The sequence below is a fragment of the Pseudoliparis swirei genome, chromosome 4 (assembly GCF_029220125.1).
Source record: "Pseudoliparis swirei isolate HS2019 ecotype Mariana Trench chromosome 4, NWPU_hadal_v1, whole genome shotgun sequence".
Taxonomy (NCBI): Eukaryota; Metazoa; Chordata; class Actinopteri; order Perciformes; family Liparidae; genus Pseudoliparis; species Pseudoliparis swirei.
Window position 1 is genome coordinate 30,052,039 of NC_079391.1, and position 26,666 is coordinate 30,078,704.

Here is a 26,666-nt window from a genome sequence, read left to right on the forward strand (position 1 = left end):
TTACATCCTTCATCAAGCAGCTCGGGTGACAATTAAAGGTTTTTTTCTTTAGTTCTTCCTCCTCTGTCTGAGATGATGAATCCTGTGAGGAGGAGGAGGAGGAGGAGATGGGCTGACTGTCTTATTGGTGATTTTACAGTCGCCTCCTGTGATGTATGTCCACAGCTCCCGTGTCCTCTCTGCTGTTATACGAGTAGTCTGGTCTGAGAACAAATAGGGCGACGTCTTACAGGAACTCTGTTCTCTTATGTCATGAGAAATGTTGCAACGTTTATTTTGATGTGGTGTTTTTAAGCTTTTTAAAGTGCTTTTAAGAAGCTGCCCTTGTTCAGCAGATGCCATTTATGTTTATTGTCTAACAGGCAGCCCTCCATTTCCTGAGGCCCTTAGTGAAAGACTATCTTTTTGTCTATTTTCATGAATAGTCGATTTTTGTTTATTCACATATAGACATTTATTATTCTATAAAAAGTCTAAATATATAGATTTCTTCTTTCTGTTTTTCACACTTTGTTTATGATCTTCGGGGTGGAACATATGAGCTTATACTACATTTTTTGTGAATATTTTTTTTTTTCAACAACAGGAACTTGCTTCATATTCTTGTTTAAAACAAAATAAACTAAAAGTGTGAGGCCCCATCAGCCAGGAGTGATGATGATGATGATGATGAGGGGCCCCTGGGTGACCTCCTCACTGTGCTTCAGATGGATGCGGCTTCTTATCAGTCGGTGACAGGCAGTGCATGATCAATTAATTACCTGAGCTCGTGTAAATAACGAGCACGAGGAGAAACCCCTCCACATTATTTCAGCTTCCTGATCAGAGCTTAAGTCTCCGTGCACATACAAATAAATCAAATATTAAAAATGGGAAAACTAAAATCGAGACACCAGTAAAGCTTTTTATTTTTTATTTGGACTTTCCGCTGCAGAGCCCGACACGTGAGCTTTGTTTGGCTGCACGTGCGCAAAGCTCTGCTAAACCATGTTCTGTTGCTTCCAAACACTTCCAATCCTCATGATAAGCTAAACGAGACGTCCATGTGTGTGCGCGCGTGCGTGCGCAGGCGCGCGTGTTCAGGGGACTATTGAAGACGAGCAGAAATCAATTACAATTATTCTCTGTTGACAATGTAATTAAACTCAAGGCGGCGGCTAATACTCCCGCGTCACACTCTTATCTGGCGCGGAGGGAGATTTACAGGCGGAGGGAGCGCGGCGGCGCGGAGTGGGTGACCGACGGCCCCGCAGGGGACTCTCGTGTCCCGGTGTAACCACAGCTGGTCCCACGGGGGGACTGCCTCAAACCGCCATGGGCTGTCGTAAAATCCGCGCAGTTAAAAAAACAAAACAAAAACAGGTATCCAGTAGCAGCCCACTGCTGCATTGGCCACTTTATTTCAATGAGCCTGTAGAAAAATGCAATGAGTATTTGAATGAAAGATGAGCCTATAGTAATGTTATTTAAGTTGAACGTTATTTTTTTATTTTGTTTACTAAAAATAATAAATACAGCTAACCATATGTTAGAGACGTTTTTTAAATGGTATCGTTATTTAATGTGCTGTTTAATGTCAGTGTGGCATTATTTTAGATAATAAATATGAAAACACCAAGAACATAATCCAATGGTAAAACATTATTACAAAAATCGAGACATTCCACAAATTATTTTTTGGTATTTGTTTGCTTTGCCCTGTGTAAAATTAGCTAGCGAAACAACGTGGTTGCTAAGCAACTAACGAGCCTATAATTGGACTGTCAGGTCTGAGATTGGCGTCCATTATGTTGACTCAGCCAATCAGAGACGGCCGTGGAGATTTCGCATTAAAACAAATATTGTAACGTTGCTGTAATAGAGGGGGGGGGGGGGGGATGAAACACTGGATACTAAATATATTTCCCTTCCCATGTGTGTGTGTGTGTGTGTGTGTGTTTTATGCAGGCTTGTGTGTGCTTGTGTGTGTGTGTTTGGTCGATAAACTCTGGGTGCACTATAGCATGTGTGACGGTCTTCCTCGCCGAGGCCGCGTGACGGTTTTTAACGACCGTATTTAAAGTGTTCCTTAATTGATGAGACAAGCGAGGTCGCGAGGCGTCTTCTGTAGTATTTGGGCAAATCACACTCAGGACTTTCATATCCGTTCAAAGGGGGAGACGTGCAGGATGGTATATGCGCAATGCAGTGTTTTAGAATCTATGGCACCTTTTTTCTTCTTCTTCTTCTTCTTCTTCTTCTTCTTCTTCTTCTTCTTCTTCTTCTTCTACCGCTGTCACACTGCTTCCAGTCCAGCTCCACTGGTTTGCCCTGACACGTGATTATAGAAAAAAAGAAGAAAAAAAGAAAGAGGCCTTGTCTCTTGCGTAAGACTTTAACAAATGAGTAGCTTCATAAAGACCTCGCCCACCCTTATTTTTTATTTTTTTAATAACTTGATCAATGCTCCTATCGGGTGACGCACAAAGAAAGGGACGTAAGGAGCCTGGAGCGCGTGCCCGACGTGCGTAAAACCCTCCAAGTGTAAAAGTAATATGTATAGTTCACACCATTTAAAGCACATTGTCTTTTAAACGTCTATTTTACTTCTAAAAACGTGAATCGGTTTACGCATATTTATTGTCTGTATATATATTATAATAAATCATATATATAATAATATTTACAAATAATAATTAATAATTCTTTGATGTATTAAAACTTGAATAAACACGTTTCCAACGAAAGCACCCTTTGCTTTCATACTTTATTTGATACATGTTGTATGTCTAAAAGGTAAAAAATAAAAAAATAAAAATGTTTCCTGCATGCAACCAAAGAATGGTGTGCACTGCAAATGCCTCTTTCCCATGAGTGGCTACTGTAATCGTTACTGTACCAGAGAAACCCGACTCAGCAGCACAGTGCAAACATTATTTAGACGCATGCATGCACCCTGATGCATTAGATCTTCTCCAATAAAAACTCAAACCATGGAATTTTTTTATCCGAAACGAGCTGTGCATGCGTACTCGCGTGGGACGCGTCCGCGTACGTGTGTGTGTGCGTAAAGTATCCTGCACACATCCCCAGAGACAAGTGTATTAATCAGCTAGTCCAGCGCTCACGCATGCCGTGCGTAACCGCAACGCACACGATCCACGCACAACACGCGCCCCCGTCGTCTTGGCTCAGGTTGTCCCTTTAAAAATCCGAATCCGAGGCCAATGATTTATCAAACTCCTATTATCAAGAAAATGTCACGCGAAGGGCACCTTGCGCTGCATTGACGCAAACTCCCGTCTTTCCCACGGAGCTATAGAAGAGCTTTGCACTTGGTGCTTTTGCGCGGCGACAACCAGTCCAGCCTTCAGTCCTCTCTGCGTCTCCTCACAGCTGTTTCCATCCTGCCAGCAGACACCTGCAACAACAACATAATGGTAAGTGTCCCAAAACACTTTCAGTGCTTTTCCCCCATAGAGTTTCATCTCTTTAATGGATTTGTTCTGAGCTGATTTCATGTTAATATGACATTCTTTTGTCTTCCTTCTTTATTTAGCAGTTTGGCACGTTGCGGTTCTTGAGCTCTCCGTGGTGCTGAAATGCAGTTGCGGCTCAACATTTAAAACTTTTTTCTTTTCCCCACGAGATTATGTTACCAAAACAGCCTGTTTTTAAAAAAACTATCTGCATTCAGATGTTTTTTTAAAGTCTTAGCTGGGAACAAATGTTGCATTTTGCAACACGTTTCCGGATATTTATTCTCCATTTAAGGATAAGCGATAACAACCAGGTGTAGTTATTTATTTTTTCTTCTCAAAACAATTAAGCATTAATCAATCAAGATGTTTTTGTTTGTTTTTTTTGTAAACCCACACGCCACTTTTTAATTTTTTTTCTTTTGTTACAACCTGGATGCCTTTCCGGTCTGTTTCCCGCCCCCCGTCACAGCGACAATTTCAGGGAGTCATTTGTAATTTCCACCGCCCCGGGTCCGCTCACTGCTGTAACGCCGGTGATCGTGCATGCCTGCCGGGGGGAGAGCGGAGCCGCAGAGAGACCCGCAGCAGCTTGTGTATTGCCCATAAAATCTGTGGATGTGTGTGGCTGAATGACATGAGGGGGGAAATGGGGCGTAAAATTAAAGAATCTTGCAGAAAAGCCCCCACCCCACCCTCCTCCCTCCATCCAACACACACAGACACACAACACACACACACACCAACACACCCGGTAGACTGTAAACTGAAACTATAGAGCAGCCAGAGCCAGAACATGCTGCAGGAACAAAACAAAAGAGAGAATTGATTCATGTTGTAGTCCCATAGCAGAGGTGGGCTGCAGCCGCCTCGAGGCGTCATGGTGCCGGCCGCTCCGCTGCCCTCTGTCTCGCTGATCTGTCTCTCCCATGTTCCAGGATTTGTCTGACCAGAGAGAAATGGCCAAACAGCCGGCCGGCGGCAGCTCCGTCCCGGCTCAACAGCCCGACGGAGCTTCGGGATTTACAGCAAGCACACCGGACAACGCGGCTGCTGCTGCTGAGGCTGCGGCGGACTCCCCCATCCACCACCTCCACCACCGCCCGGCGCCGCCGCCCCCGTGCAGCGGCAACGAGGGCAAAACTTTTTCGAACACGGAAAATAAACCGGGAGAGCTGGACAGCAGTAGAGCGTACGGGACGTTTAAAAACGCCGCGCCGGCGGCCCCAGAACCCGTGGCCGGTAACTCGGCCCTCGGGATGGATTCCGTCGGTTCGGCCCGCGTCGGCTCCGGACAGTGCGTCGACCCGCTCCGGGCGGAGCAGAACAACACCGCGGGCAACTGGACGACTATGAGCCAGACCACCATCATACTGGGGACAGATGGGATCACGTCTGTTCAGGCCGTAGCGGCGGCGGGGGTAAGTCAGCATGAAGCGTTTCCCCCTAAGGAAGAGCGACTGGAGAGAGCGCAGCGGCCCCGGAGGAGGCAGGTGCGGATGTTTGCGCCACTCACTGGATTAACCCAAAAAAACCAGGGGATGGTGCCAACCCCCCTTCCCTCCACCCCTCCACCCCTCGGGGCTCTTGCACCGCGGCGCAGGGTTAAAGTAGATCAGGGCTGCTGGCTGTGTGATGGAGTGAAAGAGGGAAATCCAGATGTGCTGAGTTGTAATGTGTATCTAGCGTGAGTTTATTTTTGTTTCACTGCAGATGTGCTTTAAAAAAGTGATGCAGCTCGACAAATTCGGATCAACCACGAGGCCACAGAATGATGTTTAAACACAAAACAAGTTTTTATTTTGTATTTAACAATCCGTAAAGACACTATACCGTATCTATATGTTCAGGCTGTGTTGAGACCCCCATATAGGTCCACAGCTGATTTAATGGGGCTGCAGATCATTGTGCAGTGGTGCGTAAAAGCTGAACGCATGCATGCCCAGCAGGACATGTGGGTGGATGCCGAGCGATTTGGCGTCCCGTCCCGATCCCTCTGCACCATTCTGATCATGCAGGCATCAAAACTTTCAAACCCGCTTATGTCAGCTCAATATTGGGGCATATGGATTCCCGTGATGGATGATCAGATTGTGGGAACCGGACTAGTGTGTGTCTGTGTGTGTGTGTGTTTTTTGTTCTGCCTGATTTTTGATCACCGCTCCAATCGGAGCACGATTTGTGATAAACGGGAATCAATTACACTCTCGCGGTATTTTCCGTGTGTCCCCCTCAACCCCCCCGCGCCAAGCAGACACACTTGGTACGGCCCAGAAGCCCAGGTGTTACCCGGCAGATAGACGGCACTGTATTACATGAGACTGCGGAATGTTTTCCAATCCCCGCGAGGGGAGCCCCCCCCCCCTCACACACACACACACACACACACACACACACACACACACACACACACACACACACACACACACACACACACACACACACACACACACACACACGTACACGCGCACACATTCCCATGCATGCTGTTGTTTATGCATCTGAATATTCATGCGGTTTCTTTTATGAATCTGCTCAGATCCCGCGGAGCAGCTGTGGGCTAATTGCGCATTTCTGTTAGTATTTGCTCACATTAGCAGTTTTAAAAAAAAATCATTATAACTTAGATGTAGGAGGTTCTTTAAAGCGTTTTTGTGGCAGTAATGGGCCTGCGAGAACGAAATTATCGTTATGGAGAAAAACACATTTGATATTTGGTACAAAAACAAACAAAGGAAACTTCCCCCCAATACGTTTCTGTATTCTTTAATGGCAATTTTTTGTGTGTTTAAAAAAAAGAAAAGAGTATTTTTAATGTTAGTAAAAATGCATGTGTGCTTAAAAAAAAAGTTGGTTGCTGACGAAAGATTATGTTTATTTTCCTTTATTAAATCCCGCCGTTCAGACCCAGCTGTGTGGTTTTATTAGTATTTGTTCCATGGTTAAACTCTGAGTATATGTGATAAGGCTGTGGGTTTTATTTAGAGAATACACTTCTGTGTTTCCTCTTAGGCTGAAGATGATGACGATGAGGGAGATGAGAATAAGGCCAGAGGAAACTGGACCAATAAGATGGATTTTATTCTGTCCATGGTTGGCTACGCGGTGGGACTGGGGAACGTGTGGAGGTTCCCTTATCTGGCCTTCCAGAATGGTGGAGGTAAGACTTCCAGGTCTTCTAAATCCTCCAACAAACGAAAAACAATGAGCTCAGAAAATGAGAATTGTGCCTGATTTTAAAAGTGAGCGTTTGAATGATTGTGTTTGGGATGTTTCCTCCAACTGTAGGCCTTCAACCAGGAGGAAATATGACTGAATAAATAAAACATATAATAGTAATAATAATAAAAAAATCGATTGTACAGGTGAGATTTTGTAAAGTGATTATTTCCATATGGAAATAAATAAATAAAATAACGACAAATGGACCAACAATAATCAGGTAGGTGCATAATATTTCTAATATTAAGCATTTAATAATAAATCCACTTAGATGTGTTTCAACAATCATTATTATCCTTAGCTTTAGTGTAATAATAATTATCTTGAAGCCGTTTACACCTAATTCATGTTTCTTAATCATTAATGAATGGAGCTAATCATCCACTGTGGGCGTTTGTTTAAATACAAACAGATGAGACGCAGAGCACGAGCATCTTTTGTTAAACTTATTGTGATACATGCGCTGATGTTTCAGTCTTTTCTTGCTCTTCAAGTGTGCTTCAAGTCAGCCGCTTGTTTCCTTTCCTAGGAGCCTTTTTGATCCCCTACCTGACTATGCTGTGCCTCGCCGGCATCCCGATCTTTCTGATGGAGGTGTCCCTGGGCCAGTTTGCCAGCCAGGGGCCCGTGTCAGTGTGGAAGTGCATCCCGGCTCTGCAAGGTAAACTGCCACAAAAATAAATAAAATAAAAATGAACGAACATTCAAAAATACACCTCTTTTCTTATCAACACGAGTTCTCCACTTTTTCTTAAGAGTAATTTATATATTTCGTCTCGTTTATTTATTTTAGGTTGCGGGATTGCCATGTTGATAATATCTGTCTTGATAGCCATATACTATAATATTATAATGTGCTGGACACTGTACTACCTGTTCGCTTCGTTGAAGGGCTCACTGCCATGGGCTAACTGTAGGAATGAGTGGAACACGGTGGAATGTAAGGACAAAGACATGCTGCTGTTAGGTAAGATGCACACCTACACACACACACACACACACACACACACACACACACACACACACACACACACACACACACACACACACACACACACACACACACACACACACACACACACTAAAAGCACCCCGCTCTCTCTCCACAATGCGCAATGCGTCACGAGTCCCTCAGCTGAGGTGTCCTGCAGTATAATGAATCATGACCTGTGATCTCTGCAGTGTCCCCCCCCATTTCAAAAAATAAATAACCCATTTTGAATCCAGGGCACGTCATTTATTTTTGATGTGGGCCATAAGGAGTGTGACATATTCAACTTAGAGAACATTTTAATACACTTTCGATTCTTTTTGTTGTTGTGATTTTTCATCTGCAGTGCACAGCTGTCGTATTTGCCTTTTTTAATGTTTAATTTTTTAAAGATTAAATCAAGCTTTCACTGTAATGAAAATGTGCGGGCAAAGAGCTCTGATGTCGAACCGCGTCGAATAAATATCGAAGTTCTCTTCTTTTCGTGTAATATTTAATCTGAGCGATTCTGTGAATTCAGCACAAAAAAGAAACTGCTTGCTTGACAAATTTACTGTACAGTGTGCAGCTGCTGCAGTGCTGCAGTGAGCCCGAGACTGACCCCTGCTGGCCGCGACACGAACTGCAGGCCGCCTGTTCATTCACTCTTTCTCTCCCACTCTCTTTCAGCCTCATGAAGGGAAATAACTTGTGAATGGGAAATATGAGCAATAAGTCAGATTAATTTAATAAATATGAGACATAAAGTTATTACGCAAGATGTGATATGTCAATACATCCACATCACATGTGTTCGTGTCTAGGGGGGACGTCATTATATGATGGATCTTTACAATCTGCACAACAGCCCTCGCAAAGAATATCCATAAATACTATGTTTAATTTATTTTAAATGTTCAAAAATGTAGTGTCAAAAAGATGGTGATGAAGTTGTAATGTTTTTAGGCCATATTCTCCTATTTTGTTCAATATTTCTCACCATTTAGTGACACTATGCTCTGTTTTTCTCGGCCTCTGAGTGGTTGAGTCATTGTTTAAAAAAAAAAAGATAATATGCAGAGGTGTTTTCTTTTGTTTTCAATTAAAAATAAATAAATAATAAAAGCTCTCTCCACACTCTGAAAGTGTCTGCATGAAAAATGGTGCAGCCAAAAGAAAAACAGGTTATTCTTATCTCATCTCGGAGCATCTGAAAAGAGGCGCACATTCAGAATAATCATTTCTCCACATCTGGCTGCATGCGGGTAGCTATAGGCCTCCTGTCATACCCCCCCCCCCCCCTTCACACACTGGCTTTGCTCTCAGCGTGAACAGCTGAGCGGACAGTATGTCGACTCTGCCGTGTCTCTCCCGGTTGACGTGTGTTGGTTTCTGATTGGAACAGACACGTGCATCCTGCGGGACAGAAACATCACCTCCATCAAGAACTCCTCGTTCTGTCTGTCCGCCAACAACATGGGAAACCTGACGAGGCTGGTGAACATGACCGTGGACAGCAACAAGATCTACGTCAGCCCCAGCGAGGAGTACTTCAAGTGGGTTCTGGAGGGATGAGAAACAGCCTTTTAAAGCTGGAATGAGGAACAACAAAAAATGACCTGACAAGTCACATTTTCATTGTTCTTTAAATATCCACCGATAGAGACATGAAGCCAGATATTTTTCCCGTTCCTCTTCAGTAGTGGATGAGTTGATTTGTGTTGCACGCGGGCGAAAAAGGCATCCTCTTGTGTTTCAGTGTGCTGAGATGTGTTTCTCTTGTTTGCGTCACACCTGCAGGTACAACGTGTTGCACATCTCCAAAGGAATCGAATTCCCGGGAGACATCCGCTGGCCTCTGGCGGGATGTCTGCTGCTGGCCTGGATCATCGTCTACTGCTCGCTAGCCAAAGGAATCAAGTCGTCAGGGAAGGTAACGGAACACTCATTGCACCTTTTGGTCAGGTGTAGAAGATACAACCTGATGGGGGGGGGGGGGCTTTCCTTCACCCTCACAAATGAAAAGTGGCCCATTTGCGAAGGGAGCCCTGCAGGGTCCACATAGGGAGGCACTCGTGTTTGTATTGGGCAGCTCTTGAAGTTGAGCTCAGCACGTTGTGTTTTAGATCGGCGCGTCTTTGTGTTTACACGTCACACATCTTGAGTTGAGATCAGACTGAAGGCCGTGATCCGTGAACCCGATTGTCTTTCTCTTTGGAGTCGATCTGGGAGATGTCATCTGAACTCGGTATTGGTTCACTGTCGGCCTTTGAGTTTCGTGTCTATGACTCTTGTTACTTAATATATATGGCTCTACCAATGGGTTTAGGACTTGGTGTCATCCTTGTGTGCCAAGCGTGCAGAAGAACTCATGGTCGACTTGAACACTTGATCCTAGAGTGTTTGGTTTGTCCGTTCTGGGCTACTGTAGAAACATGGCCGCCGGTGTATAAAACGGCTCGTCGTTAACGACACCGCAGCGATTCTTATTTTTATATTATATTACATTCATGCCAAAGAGATCCCCGTACATGCTCCACCGCGTTCAGTTTAAAGTTGTTCAAGACCTGAAAATAATTATCATTAAAATAAGAAGAGAAAAACCCCCACACATGTATAATTCTGATGGTGGTTTCTAGAACATTTCAGATTCAATGAGCACGTTTGGGGTTGGATTCAGTTAAATCATTTGCAAACAAAACCCAAACCCTATTGTTGCACCTCCACAATGCAGCAGACCGTCACCTTTAATACAACATCTGTGTGCACCACGTCACTGGATGCAACAACGTCATACTATTATGTTTAAAGTAAAAGAAAAAGGAAACGTGAGGATCTATTTCCCTCAGACAGACAGGCAACACGCAGAAGGAAACGTTCGACAGTTTATTCAGATCTGAATTATTATGTAATGGCGCCCTCTAGTGGTCATAGATGAGACACACACTGTGGCCACTTTTAGACTGCACCAATAGATTTGCATCTTCTGTCGTTTGGGGGGGGGGGGGGGGGGCACCTGGCCACCTTTTGATTGGAGGGTATTATTGTGACAGCTGGATCACGTTTAAATCTGCAGCTATGATGACTACAAAAAAACTAATAAGTCATACATGTCAATGTAAAATACGTAACGCTTAAGGAGACCAGTTCAGACACTTATTGTCTCTTTGTCCCTCCTCCTCCTCCTCCTCCTCCTCCTCCTCCTCCTCCTCCTGTGCTCAGGTGGTGTATTTCACAGCCACGTTTCCCTACGTGGTGCTGGTCATCCTGCTGATCAGAGGGATCACCCTCCCCGGGGCCTTCGATGGCATCCTCTACTTCATCACGCCGAAGTGGGAGAAGCTGATCGATGCAAAGGTACCCGGTACCCGGTGCCCGCACGCTTTCATTTAAAACTGTGACTGTGCACGCTTCTCTCCGTCCTCTCCATGCTCTTTACCTGCAGCCCCCCTTCCCCTCTCTTCCTCTTGTCAGGTGTGGAAAGACGCAGCCACTCAGATCTTCTTCTCTCTGTCGGCGGCTTGGGGAGGCCTCATCACTCTCTCTTCCTACAATAAGTTCCACAATAACTGCTACAGGTAAACACAGAAAAGGTAAACCAAGCTTCTGGCAGACGCATTCAAACTGTCTCCGTAGACGCTGTATGTGTGATAGAAATGTCAAGAATAAATGTCAATAATAAATGTCACTCTTTGCAGCCAGCAGTTCAGTGTTTCCTTTGTTCCCTCTCAGCTGAATCCCCGCCCCCCCCAAATATTGGTGTGTTTTATTCATACACACATCTCTCCCTCGGTTCAAAACATATACAAATATTTTTTTGATTTTTGGAAACACCTAAATGCACAAAACATATCATCTTTTGTGTGTTTAAATCAGATAAAAACAATTTGAAATGCTGTGAGCTAACAAATTGAAAGAAAATTGTAAGTTGTTGTGGTTTGGTTCATTATTATAATTTGTTTTATGTAAACACAACTCAGCAAATGAAGGATCTGATACATATATATATATATATATATAGATAATTATCGTATGTGTACATACCAAATTCCACCCTGAAATATTATAAATATAGCACCCATTATTACACACCAACTATTACACACACACGCCTCATTCAACAGCCTGCATAAATACATATATATAAATGAATTATTTTCACTTGACAATTTACAATAATTAGCAATACACACCATCCCCAAAAGCGTTTAGAGACCCCTGTATGCAATATGTATTCCTGCCACCAGAGGGCACCATTGCGCCTCTTATCGGTGTGTACCCAACACAACGATGTGCTGTATATATAAACAAAAAACGGCTTTCTCTTCTTATATATTACTTGTTATACGTACCGTGTTTTCATTCACTAAAGCTTATGTGTTTGCTTATTAGACCTCTGTTTCTCTCTCTCCTCTCTCTCTCTCTCTCTCTCTCTCTCTCTCTCTCTCTCTCCCTCTCTCTCTCGCTCTCCCTGCAGTGATACTATTATTGTGACATGTATAAACAGTGCCACCAGTATATTTGCCGGGTTTGTCATCTTCTCGGTCATCGGTTTCATGGCACATGAGTTGAAAGTGCCGATAGAGGAGGTGGCAGATGAAGGTAAGACACCAAAGCAGCAGGCGAGAAGTTTCATCTTATGATGTCCGCTGGAGAATGTGTGTGTGCATCGTCATTTACATGTGTGTGTGTGTGTGTGTGTGTGTGTCAGGTCCAGGCCTAGCGTTCGTGGTGTATCCAGAAGCTCTGACCAGACTTCCTCTGTCTCCTTTCTGGGCGATCATCTTCTTCCTCATGCTCCTGACTCTTGGCCTGGATACCATGGTAACCACGCTCCCTCAATATGTGTGTGTGTGTGTTGTTTTATATGGCTCCTATGTCGTCACAATAAAGACGAGGACAATCTTCTAGAGGATAACTGAGGGTTCTTCACTTCTAATTGTGTGTCAGCTTCAAAGTCACTCTCTGAGCTTTAGGAATTAGCCTGGGTAATTTTTCATTTTTAATGTACATTTAATTGAAATTCTTCTCTGCATTTAACCCATCCTTGGTTATTAGGCTGCAGTGAAGTGCCCGGGGGGCAACTGGGGGTTCAGGGTCTTGCACAAGGACACTCCAACATGCAACTATCCATTTAAGAAGCTTTAAAAAAAAAAATTACAATTATTTTTACATCCGGACGCACATGTCCACAAGCTGCTGGCTTGATGGCCTTGAGTGCTGACCTCCAGTCGTTGTTCATGTCCATTATGATCTATTGATATCCATAATTATCATTATGTATAAGTTGTTTTGCGCTGTATAATTAAATAAGCTTTAAGGTGAGAAAAAAACCTACATCCAGGATAAGATTAGCCTCATTTAGCACAAAGACTTGAAGTACAGGGAAGTGTTGGAGAACATCATCATATGAGTTTGAATTTAGATTCATAAGAAAGTGGTTTATGCAACTTGTCTTGATAAAACAGGTGTGGTTTTATAACAGATAGTTCCTATGAAGTAGAAGGAGAACGACTGCGTGGTGGTTTTCCCTTAACGACAACGTTAGCTTAGTTTCAGTTTCAGTTTCAGTTTATTTGTATAGCCCAATTTCACAAATTACAAATTTGTCTCGGAGTGCTTTACAATCTGTACACATAGACATCCCTGCCCCAAAACCTCACATCGGACCAGGAAAAACTCCCAAATAACCCTTCAGGGGGGGAAAAAAAGGGAAGAAACCTGGAGGAGAGCAACAGAGGAGGATCCCTCTCCTAGGATGGACAGATGCAATAGATGTAATGTGTACAGAAGGACAGATTTAGAGTTAAAATACATTCAATGAATATGACAGAGTGTATGAATAGTTCATAGTAGGCATATTCCACGATGGAGACCTCCACGATCCATCAGGCAGATGGCGGTGGGGAGGAGGAGTGGGCGGAGTCTCAACAGTGGGCGGAGTCTCAACAGGACAGTGGCGTAGTCATGAGCAGGAATTCCACGACCCAGACGATCCATCAGGCAGATAGATCTATGCCGTCTCATAGGGTCCGATGACCCCATGAGACGTGAAGTCAAAAGGACTCCGGGAGAAAGCAGAGTTAGTAAGGTGTGATTGAGAGATGAAAATTCATCCTTAAGGAGAGAAAAAAGAGGAGATAGGTACTCAGTGCATCCTAAAACGTCCCCCGGCAGCTATAAGCCTATAGCAGCATATCAAGGGGCTGGACCAGGTGAACCTGATTCAGCCCTAACTATAAGCTCTGTCAAAGAGGAAGGTCTTCATTCTACTCTTAAACGAGGTGACTGTGTCTGCCTCCCAGACTGAAATTGGAAGCTGGTTCCATAAAAGAGGAGCTTGATAACTAAAGGCTCTGGCTCCCATTCTACTTTTTAAGACTCTAGGAACTACAAGTAGTCCCGCATTTAGTGAGCGTAGCTCTCTAGTGGGGCAATATGGTACTACAAGCTCCTTAAGATATGATGGAGCATCACCAATCAAGGCTTTGTAGGTTAAGAGAAGAATTTTAAAAGTGATTCTTGATTTTACTGGGAGCCAGTGCAGAGCAGCTAGTGCAGGAGTGATGTGATCTCTTTTCTTAGTTTTAGTGAGAACACGAGCTGCAGCATTCTGGATCAACTGGAGGGACCTAAGAGATTTATTAGAGCAGCCTGATAATAAGGAGTTGCAGTAATCCAGTCTCAAGTAACGAACGCGTGAACCAATTTTTCTGCATCTTTTGAGACAAGATGTGCCTGATTTTTGAAATATTACGTAGATGAAAGAATGCAGTCCTTGAGATTTGCTTTACGTGGGAGTTAAAGGACAAGTCCCGATCAAAGATAACGCCAAGATTCTTTACAGTGGTGTTGGATGCCAGGGCAATGCCGTCTACAGAATCCACATCACCAGATAATTGATCTCTGAGGTGCTCAGGGCCGATTAAAATTACTTGGTTTTGTCTGAGTTTAACATCAAGAAGTTGCAGGTCATCCATGTTTTATGTCTTTAAGACATGCTTGAATTTTACAGAGTTGGTTGCTCTCCTCTGGTTTTATCGATAAATATAGTTGAGTATCATCTGCATAACAATGAAAGTTTATGGAGTGTTTCCTGATAATATTGCCCAAAGGAAGCATGTATAAGGTAAATAAAATTGGTCCAAGCACAGAACCTTGTGGAACTCCGTGATTAACGTTGGTGGTTATCGAGGCGTCATCGTTTACAAATACAAACTGAGATCGATCTGATAAATAGGATTTAAACCAAATTAGTGCCGTGCCTGAAATGCCAATCGACTGCTCCAGTCTCTGTAACAGGATGTCATGGTCAATGGTGTCGAATGCAGCACTAAGGTCTAACAAGACCAGGACAGAGAGGAGTCCTTTATCTGCTGCCATTAAGAGGTCATTTGTAATTTTCACCAGTGCCGTCTCGGTGCTGTGGTGTTTTCTAAATCCTGATTGAAATTTCTCAAATAAACTATTATGATGTAGAAAGTCGCACAACTGATTTGCGACCACATTCTCAAGGATCTTGGAGAGGAAGGGGAGGTTAGAGATCGGTCTGTAGTTAGCCAACACCTCTGGATCCAGAGTGGGCTTCTTCAGGAGAGGTTTAATAACAGCTTAGCTGTGTGTGAATAAATAAAAACTCTTTTACGCTGTTACGTTTATTTACCACGTGTTGTGTTGTTAGCTGCCGAGCTAGCCGCTAATGCATCCAAATGTACAATGGGTTTTGTGCATGCTAACGTGCTAATTATATAAGTACAGTATCGTTAACGTGTCCAGAGGCTGTTTGTCATCCACCGCGTCTTCTTTCGACACGCTAAAAGAACAACAGAGAAGTCGCAAGACAGTTTTTGTTGTCGTTGATGTTGGAAGTCGTGTTCTTAGAAGCTAGCAAAGCTCTTCTTAATATTTGTTTTAAGCTAGGCGAAACACACCGTAGGCTACTTCCTGGACCTCCAATTATAGTTGACACACACACACACACACACACACACACGCACAAGTTTAATCTTCTCATCCGATTGCAAGACAAAAAAACAAACCCGCTTCTCACAATAGAGACTTTTATTGCCCACTTAAGAGCAGAAGAAGTGTGTCAATCAACACAGAGCAACACTGCAGCTGCTAATGTTCCACCGGAGCGTCCAGTGGAACATTAGTTTGGTTCTGTTGTTTGGTGCCGATTCGGTCGTGTACAGCTGGTCGTTCAGGACATTAAAAAAAACAGCTTCCTTCTACTGTGGGAAGCGGTACAACCCAATTAATCGGCTAACAAAGGGTAAAAAACCGCAGTGAAGTTGCAGAGTCGTGGATAATCCCCTCAGATTATGTACCAGTTGATTTAATGTCTTTATCGATATCATACGATGAAGGAATCAAGAGGGTGCTTTAGTTCACTTTTCTTTTTTTTAAAGCTCGGTTTGTGAGAAAACAGTTTCACGAGTGGCTTTTCGACTCCAAACTGTTTAGAAACATCAGCAACCTGCATGTCAAGAGAAGAGTTTTCTTAAGTAAACACTCAACTTTGGCAGCGGCACCCAGCCACGTTTAAACGCTGCACACATTGACCCAATTAAACTAATTACCCGAACACTAACCCGCTGGGACTGATTTCAGCTCAAGCGCTCCGACTCTCCGGGTTCTTGAGCAGAAGGGGGTCTTGTGTGATTGGAGTGAATGAAATTAAGTTGACCTTAAAAGTCAACAGCACTGACGTAAATATAAGTTGAAATTCAATTAAAGGATTTTCTGACACTGCCGACTAAATAATAACAAACTGCTTTATTCCGTTTTTGGTTTAATGATTCTGGAAGCGGGCACGGAGCCTCGAGTCGGACACCAGAGTATTTAGAGATTTTTTAAATTTTAATGAATTAATTAATCTGACAAAAGCTTTTGTACAAATGTATTATTAAAGTGGATTCAGAGGTAAACGGGGTGTAGGATCTGGGGGCGAAAGACTCTCATGAGAGTGGGTGACTGGTTAGTCCGCTCAGGGCTGCGGTGGAAACATGGCGGTAGAAACATGGCGGCAGATACATGGCGGTGGAAACATGGCGGTAGAAACATGGCGGTAGAAACATGGCGGACTACGTGAAGAGGAGCCGCTCTCGAGATATGAACTGCTCGTTTTGAGCTCGCGAAAACACGACAGTTCTTAGTTTCAGGTGAATGTAATGACCACATAAAACAATTATATTACATAACATTTCAGTTTAGAGAGCCCAGCAAATTCTACACACTGGCCCTGTGAATGATACATTACGAAACTCCATTATTATTATTTTGGGGATAATGGAATAGATACATTACGAAACTCAATTTCATTAAATATACAAATTAATTTTGTTTCCTTATCCTGTCTTTAAATTTGGAATCACAACATGTTTATTCCCTATAGAGGAATACTGTTTACTATCTTATCTTTTACTTTAAAATGTATTGAAAACCCGAATTTCATGCACTTTTAAAACTGCACTAACTAGGTTTTTTGTTTTTTTATATTGTGTAATGTGAATTATTTCCCTCATAGTGAATCCTCACCCTACTCTGCTGCTGCCTCCAGCTCTCCAGATCGTTTTCGTGTCTTTCAGCCCCGTCTGTGTTTTTGGGGCTCAGGGGAAAGAACAAGTGTTCCTTCATCACAAGGTCGTTGCTTCGAATCCCTTTTCTTCCTGTCCACATGTCAAAGCGGGGACCCGAAACGCCCAATTTTACAGCAGCCCAGTGCTTAGCGTGTGTTAAATGCTTTAAACTTTACGTTTATTTTAGTATTTTTTCAGCAGCATGCAGGCTTTAATGAGATAATTAGCAATTAGCCAATGAATAACATTTAGCTTCTAAAGAGCCAGATATTTCCCTCAGGGGGAAGGTGGAGACCAAATTGGAGCTAATGAGCGAGTGGATGTTACGCCTCATCAACGGGGTCGAAGCTGACATGTCTTCAAACGAGAAATAACGTTGCTTTGTGTCTGATGGATTTGTAAATAAGCAATTTTTACATGATAACTTCATATTGTGTCTTTTTTGTTGTTGCTGAAAAGTAGCCCAACAAGTCGTCTATTAAATACATCGATGCTCTGCTACACTTCTAAGTTTAAAACAAACAAACAATGTAAATGTGTCACGATGGATTCCTGATTTAACTTCAGTGAACAGACGAACTTCGGTCTCCGGGATTTTTCCGAAGTCCGGACCAGCTCCAGATAAGTCCAAACAGATACAACAGCGACTCCTTCAAGTGCACCGCGATGCTCCTGGGCCCGAGCCGAGGAGCCGAGGAGCCGAGGAGCCGAGGGCCCATCGGCGCATTAAGACTCAAGTCAACAGTCATAGTAATGATGGTGCTGCTTTGCCCTGGCAGTGGCAGCTCCGGGGGGGGGCTTTGTGGATGAAAGCAGCTCGGCGGTAATGGGCTTGGGAAATTGGCGGGAAATTAGTTTTGGGACCTCAGGTGGAAGTCGATGATGGGAGGACACACACACACACACACACTTATATATCCATCCAACCACTGTCCTCTGGGTTCGGATCCCATTTAACCATCACGCTACGTCTGCTGATGAAATCCACTCCTCCTAAAGGATTAGGATAATGTACTCTATTTGTTTTGGAAATAAAATAAATTTACGGTTTAAAGAAGAGAAAGGAGAATTTTTTTTATTGAACGAAGAGAAGACGGAAGGAAGGCTCACAACACGGGATGCTGAGTTTTCTCCTGCTCCTGATTGAAATGAGGCCAACCTGCTGACTGGAGGCTTTTCGGTTGAAACGTTGCTGCAAACTGGGACATTCTTCTGCATTGGAGACGGCCAATCAGGATCTGGAGAAGTTTTTATTGATTTATTTAGAGTTGACTTAAGTCATCGTATTTCTCAGGCAAAATCAGTTCGAGTTACGCCTTCATTAAACATCTTTAATCCTACATGTGATTAAACACATACTTTTCCCCTCCCTTATCCCCTCTTCTCTTTTTCTTCGGGCACATTCCCCCCCCCCCCCTCTCTTCTTCCTCCCACTCCATCCCAGTTTGCCACCATCGAGACCATCGTGACCTCCGTGTCCGACGAGTTCCCCAAGTACTTGAGGAAGAACAAGCCCTTCTTCACCATGATCTGCTGCCTCTGCTTCTTCTTCCTGGGCTTCCCCATGATCACAGAGGTACGGCGCCACACACACACACACACACACACACACACACACGCACGCCTTCGGGGACACTTTTGGGGGCCCGAGCTGCGACCCTGTCTTTGAATAAGCCAGACAGGTTTCTGCATGAGGACGGGCTCAGTGAGTGGAACAAGAGAGGCTGAGTCTTATTAAAATCCCCACCAGACAGCTTCTGAGGGCCAAATCCAGCCTTAAGTTATGATTCATGTCGTTTCTTTTGATGTGCTTCAAGTCAGTGTTAAAAAAGTGATGGCCATGGTCGAGTCAGAGCGGGTTCGAGCCTTGAATATTAGTTTTTTCTTTGTGTTTGTGACAGAACGGGCTGTATATGCTGCAGTTGGTGGACACGTTCGCAGCCTCCTACTCTTTGGTCATCATTGCGATCTGCGAGCTGTTGGGGATTTCCTACCTCTATGGTGAGTAGAGCTGCTGCGATACATCCCATAATAAGGTGGAAATGAACCAACGGGACACTGTACGTTTTGTTGTTGTGTCTTTGAGGAGCGTGGGCGGGCTCAGTCGGAGGGACGGACCGAACTTCGTCTCCATCCTTAGACTCTGTTGTTTCTAGGTCAAAAAGATCTCTTGAGATCTCAGGTGTCATGACCTCGATCTTAAAACTGTTTTCACAGACAGTCCCCCTCATAACTAGTGAACTGCCTTCAACATGTACACTCAGTGGAGTGACCCTTTAACGATTTGCTAAACCTAAAGTTATTTGTGTCAGTCTTATGGACTTAATGAAGAGTTTTAATATTTTAAATGCTGTCCCAGAGGCTTTTTTATTTTGAAATATAAACTAAATACAGTATTATTTTGAGGTTTAAATGGTCTTCAGTTGAATCATTTTTTTTAAAAACAGGGCCCGATCCCAATGTCCCCCCTAAGGCCTTAAACCCTGAACCCTCAGGGACTTACTGACCCCACGAGAGACGGGGAGGGCTTGAAATGGGGTAAAATACGAATGGGACAGCACTCTGCTTCATCATGTCACGTTACCATGACAACGTCACAAAATACCACGAAAAAACTGAGTTTTTATACTTTTTACTGTCTGATCTGAACACCTCTTTCCTCACAGCATGAGAGGTACATTCAAATAATCTATCTCCTAGTTTTTGTCAAAAGAGCTTCAATGGCAAAATAAAATAGTTTGACAAATAAATCTGTTTACTATATATATATAATTTTTTTGTTTTGTTCCATCTTTAACCCTTAATGTTTCTGAGTTAATGTAATTTGCCAGGCTGAACACCCTTGTGCCGTCCTCTTTTAAGTCTCCGTGCTCCAGTGTTTGACGTCATGTTGCCATGAATTGTGGGTAATTCTCTTGGGTAAAGTCTGCCTAAAAAGCAGACTTCGAGAAGTGCTCAACATGTCTGCCAGAGAGCCCTCAGTGGGACAACCCCCCATCCCTGACCTGGACGGACTGGGCCTATAGGGCGTATTCACGTGACGTCAGAATCTCAATCGCGCCATCTTGGGGTCCCACTTATTAAATGTCAGAAGAAGTTGACCTGGCTATCGTGTCCGCTGTTTGATTATGCGAGAGCCCAGCAACCTCATGTCCTTCTGCATTACCAAAGAAAGATTTCAGCGGTTGGAATTGAATATTTGCAACGCTTTTTTACCTGATTTTACTTGCTCAACACTTTGTGGTTAATTCGCTAGTTACCAGCACATAGCCCGGTCACATTCCTGTAAAACAGTTTTCATTTCCGCTATCGACCATGGGACATTAACAACTATTTCTGCGTTATACTTGTTGTGGAAATACCACAAATGTCGGAACATCAAGCGCCCCGTGTCTGGGTTCATATATGATCCGTAGTCACAGCTCCGCCTCCAGGACGAGTGTCTGGATGAAGCCGCTTCCAGCTCCTTCAGGACCAGCAGTGACTGTTTGGCTGGCCGTGCTGATGCTGTTCCCATGGAGCCAGTGTTTTATTTTACCTTGAAATGAATCACAGAGTAAAGGCAGACATCGCCCGACGGAGTTGCCATGTTCATGGCTTCCTCCCAAGTTTCCATCCACAGTTCCTTTTGCGCAAGTGAAAGACATTGATTTTCGCTCGGCGAAAAAAGCAAAAAGAGATTATTGACGAGAGTGTGTCAATGGAAACGTGCCCACAACCCGATGTATCAACAGAAACACATGAGAACAGTCCTAACGCTCATATGCCGAGTGAAGCCGAAGTAGATGCATGACAAGTTGAAGTAATAGCCTCTTGTTGAGCTGATAAACCCATATTCTGAATCATTAGTCCCACATCCAACAATGAGGCACAAGGCACACCGCTTTGAACTGAAATCGTGTCTCTTTCAGGATATAATAGTCATTTCTCAGGGAAGAGCGGCATACAAGCAAGCAAAACAATGCCGTGGTGGGACCCCAAGATGGCCGCCAGAGTTTGTTGTGGTCACGTGAGTGAATACGCTCTATACGTCTAAAAAGTACAACGTGTTATTCCAGCTGTCACCACAAGGGGTCTCTGTTGTAATGTATAAGTCACACACAAAGGCAGAAGAAGGCCGTTTACCAAGGAGCAAAGCGATTGGCTCTCCTCGGGTGTGTTCAGGTGACATATTATATATATCTTTATTCCAGACTCATGGGTCCATAAAACAACAAACACAAATACAACAACAATATATAAAATACAATACGAGGACACCGGTTGAAATGATTGTGTGACTTCTGGCTCTTCATGTCACTCAATGTTATCCGTCAATAAAGTCAGAAGAGAGGGATGAAGCCATCTGCTCCCCGGCTCTCATTAACAATGAGCATATCAGAATACAGGAAGTGGTACTCTCTCTCTCTCTCTCGTCCTTTTTAATGGACCTAATTAAACCCAGGTCACTCTTTGGAGAACCTCTTTCGACGGTGTCCCATGTTCTTTTATTCCATGCAGGTCTGCAGAGGTTCTGCGAAGACATTGAAATGATGGTTGGTTTCCAGCCAAACCGGTTCTGGAGAGTCTGCTGGGCCTTTGTGACGCCGACCATTCTGACGGTACATTTCTTTTAGCTCTTTTTACACACCAACACACACACAAAGCACATATTGAAAAGTCAAGACAGTTTTATTTATATGTCCCCCCCCCAATATAACAAACCACAGATTTGCCTGAGGGGTGCTTCCGTACAATACGACACCCTGAGTCCCTTTCTTCGACCCTCGCTTAGTCACGCTCGGCCTGAAATGTTTCCATCTCCGCTGCCGCCTTTCCAACTTCATTGATTCGCAGTCGGAACGAAACAGAGGAGAAATTGCCATTTTCTTCCTTTCCCATTCCTGTCACGTCGGCGAGTCTCAAGTTGTTTTTTTGTTTTTCAAAAACTGTAACTCGGTGTGATGTCGAGGAGAGAACGCGAATGTTCAGTAAAATGCTCGCTCGCCGTCGTGCACGCGGTGCATTCGAATGCAAATGGATTCAGCGGCTTTCATGTTAGTAATTGTAATGGAAACCAGTGTAGCTCTAAAGCAGAGGGGATGATGACAAATGGAGGAGCAGTCGGGCCGGCTGGACACCTTGCTGCTCTCTCTCTCTCTCTCTCTCTCTCTCTCTCTCTCTCTCTCAGGTTTCCTCGAACAGCCCATTGAAGCACAACCCCAAGCTAATCTATTTCTGTCTGCCTTCCCCTTTTTCTGTTTGTTTTCATTTTCTTCCACTTATTCTCTTCCTTTTCAGACAAATGTGCTAGATAGGAGGTATATTTGTCCCTGTCCCTTTTCCTTTGTACCCACTGCACATATAGAGAAAAGGAAGGTCTCGTTTACGCTGTCATGCAGCCTCTTATTGATATGGACCAGTGGACACGGCTCTCTCTGTGCGTCCTGACGGAGTTCGGTACAGTTAAATGGGAAAAACTCTACTGTACAGTCCTTGTTTAATGCCACAGAAGTCCACACATGTTGGCTATTACTTTAAGATATACAGATATGTTTTAGTCTTACCAATAAGGATTAGCAAAACAATTGAAATGGCAAGTTATTTAGTCATAAATTGCAGAAGTAATCACTCAAATCTGCTTTTGTAGTGATTTGTCACCTTGAAGGATTTGGGGGTTTTCTGACTCTCTACAGCTCGACTGTGACCTTCAGATAAAGAACCTACAAGATGTTTCTGTGGGACGAAACTGTCCAAATGTCCGTTAATGTTCCCAAGGAAACTAGTGGTTTCATTTGATGTCTTTTAAAATCTTGAGAGGAGTTACAAAATAGCTAAAACTATAGAATTATGCAAGTGAAGCCACTGGCGAGGGGCCTTAAACTTACATTATTTCTAATGGCCAGCAGGGGGCGACTCCTCTGAGGTCCTATCGTATAGAATCTATGAGAAAACTATCGTACATCTCTATTGATTAAATTCCTCAGTAAACAATGTAAATATTGGTTCATGGTCTCAATCTCTCGTTTCAAGTCTTCAACACAGCATGATATTCATTTAGTAATTAATAGTTTACAGTAGTCATAGTTTATTTAGAGTAAAATAGATCATAAAGCGGGGTATGCTTTAGGGGCAGGCTTACTGTGATTGATAGGTTGCTACCCCAACCAGAGACGTACATGGCTTCTCTACGTCGCTCCACCGCATCGCAAATACGATCCCTTCCCTTCAACTGGTTGCAAAAAAAAATAATGGCGACGCCCAAAAACACCAAACTCGAGGCTTCGAAACCGCCGGGTGACGTCACGACGACTACGTCCACTTCTTATTTACAGTCGATGAGCACAGCATGCACAGAGTTACAGCCTCACACCAGTAATGAATAGTATAATACTCCCTCTCTCTCTATATATATTCATATACACTTTATAATATTGATATATTATGCCTGAGCAGTACAACCACAGCCTTGTAGTCGTGGCCACTGAAGCATTAGCTGAAGCTCGAGGACGGGTTCTTGAAGGTATCTGACCTAACGCACGTTTCCTGTGTCCTCTGGCCTGAGCAGGGCATCCTGGGACTGAGCCTGTACCAGTGGAAGGGGATGACGTACGAGGACTACACCTACCCCAACTGGTCCATGGTGATGGGCTGGCTCATGGTCGTCTGCTCCGTCATCTGGATCCCCATCATGTTCTTCATTAAGATGTACCTGGCGCCCGGCACCTTCAGGGAGGTAATAATGGAGATGGAGACGTCACGTACACACACACACACACACAAATCTATATTCTCACCCTTCACTCATTAGCAGGGCGAGGTGGACTGCTCGCTGAGTATTAATTTGACAATTTTTTCATCTGAGATTCCGATAGGTCTTTTTTAAAAGCTCTGATTAATGGAGGATGATGAGCGTGGCTTTCTTTCCCAACGGGCTCTGTTCCCCCAGCAGCTCTCACAGCAGTCACAGGCACTTTTACTTTTCTTCGACTGGAAGAAATACATAATCATCATAGTTTCCACTCATACATTAGGAAAGAGGTTTCTCAGTCGGAAGTTTTTGCCCAAAACTTTTTTGCAAAAAATAGAAACAAAGAAAAAGAAACATGACTTAATGAAAAGAGTACACTGGGTGTAAATATGTCATTTCATTTATTTATTTATTTATTAGTACACATCAATCAACCCAGGGGTAAATGTGTCCGTCTTAGCTAAGGCTACATTTTCAACCGTAGTCCATGTGGCCAGATATTACAAGCCTTCACTAATGGAGAAAAAGGTCATCACAGAAACATCATAAAAAGCAGTAAACATACAGGTTACGATCAAATACAGGCCTCATCATAAAATCATTAAAAAAACATCGTCGACTGTGATCATCACCGTCTGCCATGATGAATCCAAATCGGCCCGGTGATGTTTGATGTAATTAAAAGTACAAGTGCTGTTGAAAAGCGTCGCATTATGAATTGTGTTGTTCATACGTCTGTCCGGCATGATGTTGGAATTGAAAGCTCTACTTTCAACAGACGTTAAGTTATTTATGGAAGTAAATCTATTTATATTGCACATTTCAAACCCAGAGGCAACCCAAAGTGCTTCAAAGATTACACAAGAAACGCACGATATAAACAATAAAAACAATAAAAACAAGCAAGTACTTCATGCCATTTAAGAACGTTTAGGATCTTTATGCTGCTGATGCCTCTCTTTCACTTTTACTGTTAAATAAGCTCTAAAAAGGACTTCGGAGCACATCTATGATTCAGTCAGCGTCGGCCGGGTTTCCCGTAACGACATATATTATCTCTGAATGTCACAGTATAAAAAGTCCAAACATATTTCCAGTCTTTAAAAGAGATAGATCCTGCTGCAGAGCTCCAGGCTCAAGCACCTCCAGAACAAAGACTTATCTCATGCAGCTCACCAGGATGTCATGGCGGAAAATAATCCCTGTGCTTTCATTGTGCCTCCTTTCACACGTCACTGTATCACATTGCGTGGAAGTGTTTATTTTACCGCACACATCTTTTCTAATACAAGTACAGCTTAGGGTAAATGTAATACATGCTATCATGTCCATGCAGTGATGAAATGTAGGTAGTAGTGTACTTCAGAACAATTTCAGAATCAGAAACATGTATTCGCTACGTGTTTAGTTTAGTTTAGTTTATTTCGATCAGCAATAATATACAAAAATCAAAATTTCAACAAAAGAAGAAAGTGGCTGACCGAAAGGGTCAAGGCTGAAGCTATCAAGCTTATAAGTGCCCTAACCTATGTTTTGATGAAAATACTTATTTTAGAGAACCATATACATATACCTACATATACATATAAACATATACACATGCATACAAATTCACACACCCATATAAACATATATACACACACATAAATACACATACCTACATATACATAAAACAATCAACAAAACAAAAACAAAAAAAACTTGTCCCCATTACCCGTTACTTATGATGCGTGTGTTAGACACACGGAGAATTTGACTTGGCGGCTGGTGTGTACATAAGACAAACAAAACAACAACAAACAACAGTCAACATAGTGCAATAATTTAAACACGACATTTACAATGGTATACGCTAAAAAAAAAAAGTGCACACAGATACAAGTGCTGTAGCCAAGGCACTGTAAGTGTGTGTGTTTAAGTGTCATGTGTGCCGCTCGCTTGTCCATTCAAAGTTGAATAATATTAAGTGTCACGTGCCCAAATTGCACCAAATCTTACTGATTTTTTAGAAGAGGCTTTAAATCAGTTTTTACATCAGGAGCTTCAACCACCAAGTGAGAGACAACTATTCTGTGGCTCCGCCCCCCAGGTTCAGGTCTGATTCGATGCCCCCCCCCCTCCCTGTGTGTCGCCTCTCCTCCCGCAGCGCCTGAAGCTGGTGTGCTCCCCTCAGCCGGACTGGGGTCCGTTCCTGTTGAAGCACCGCGGGGAACGCTACAAGAACATGACCGACCCTCTGGGAACCAGCTCCCTGGGCCTCAAGCTGCCGCCCAAGGACTTCCAGCTCGAGGCCTACCAGTAGCAGCCGGCGGTGCAGCGCCGCACCACCTTCTCCAACCCCCGCAGGGAGCACCGGGAGGGGGGGGGGGTCAACCTCCACCTCTTGTTCTCCCTCCTATCCTTCCTCTTTCTCCTCCTCCTCTCTCTCTTTCTCCCATCCGTACTTCACCCTCTTTGCTCCCTGTCCCCTCCCTCCCCCTGTATCGAGGTTGTGGAGACAGCCGCCCCCCCTTTCCCTCCTCCTCTTCCTCCTCCTCCTCCTCCTCTTCTTCTTCACCACTTCCTCTCTTCTCTCACGACGGAGTGGAGTCTACTCCTCCGCTGCTGCTTCGTCCTCGGTTAACGGGCTATCATTGCCCCCCACACATGACCACTGATTACTTCAGAACCCTTCCACGGGATCTTTATTCCAAGAGAAAATGGTG

At 43.7% G+C, this 26,666-nt stretch overlaps 1 protein-coding gene across 1 annotated transcript; it reads left to right on the forward strand.

Annotated features, from left to right (window-relative positions):
* Positions 1-9,043: 9,043 nt before the first annotated feature.
* slc6a5 (solute carrier family 6 member 5) lies at positions 9,044-26,290 on the forward strand. The gene is made up of 11 exons (XM_056412509.1): positions 9,044-9,206; positions 9,451-9,583; positions 10,873-11,007; positions 11,125-11,228; positions 12,128-12,252; positions 12,362-12,474; positions 18,676-18,807; positions 19,133-19,232; positions 21,732-21,832; positions 23,779-23,946; positions 26,108-26,290. Exons 1-11 carry the CDS (start codon positions 9,127-9,129, stop codon positions 26,261-26,263), a joined length of 1,347 nt encoding a protein of 448 aa, XP_056268484.1. The 5' UTR covers positions 9,044-9,126; the 3' UTR covers positions 26,264-26,290.
* Positions 26,291-26,666: the final 376 nt, after the last annotated feature.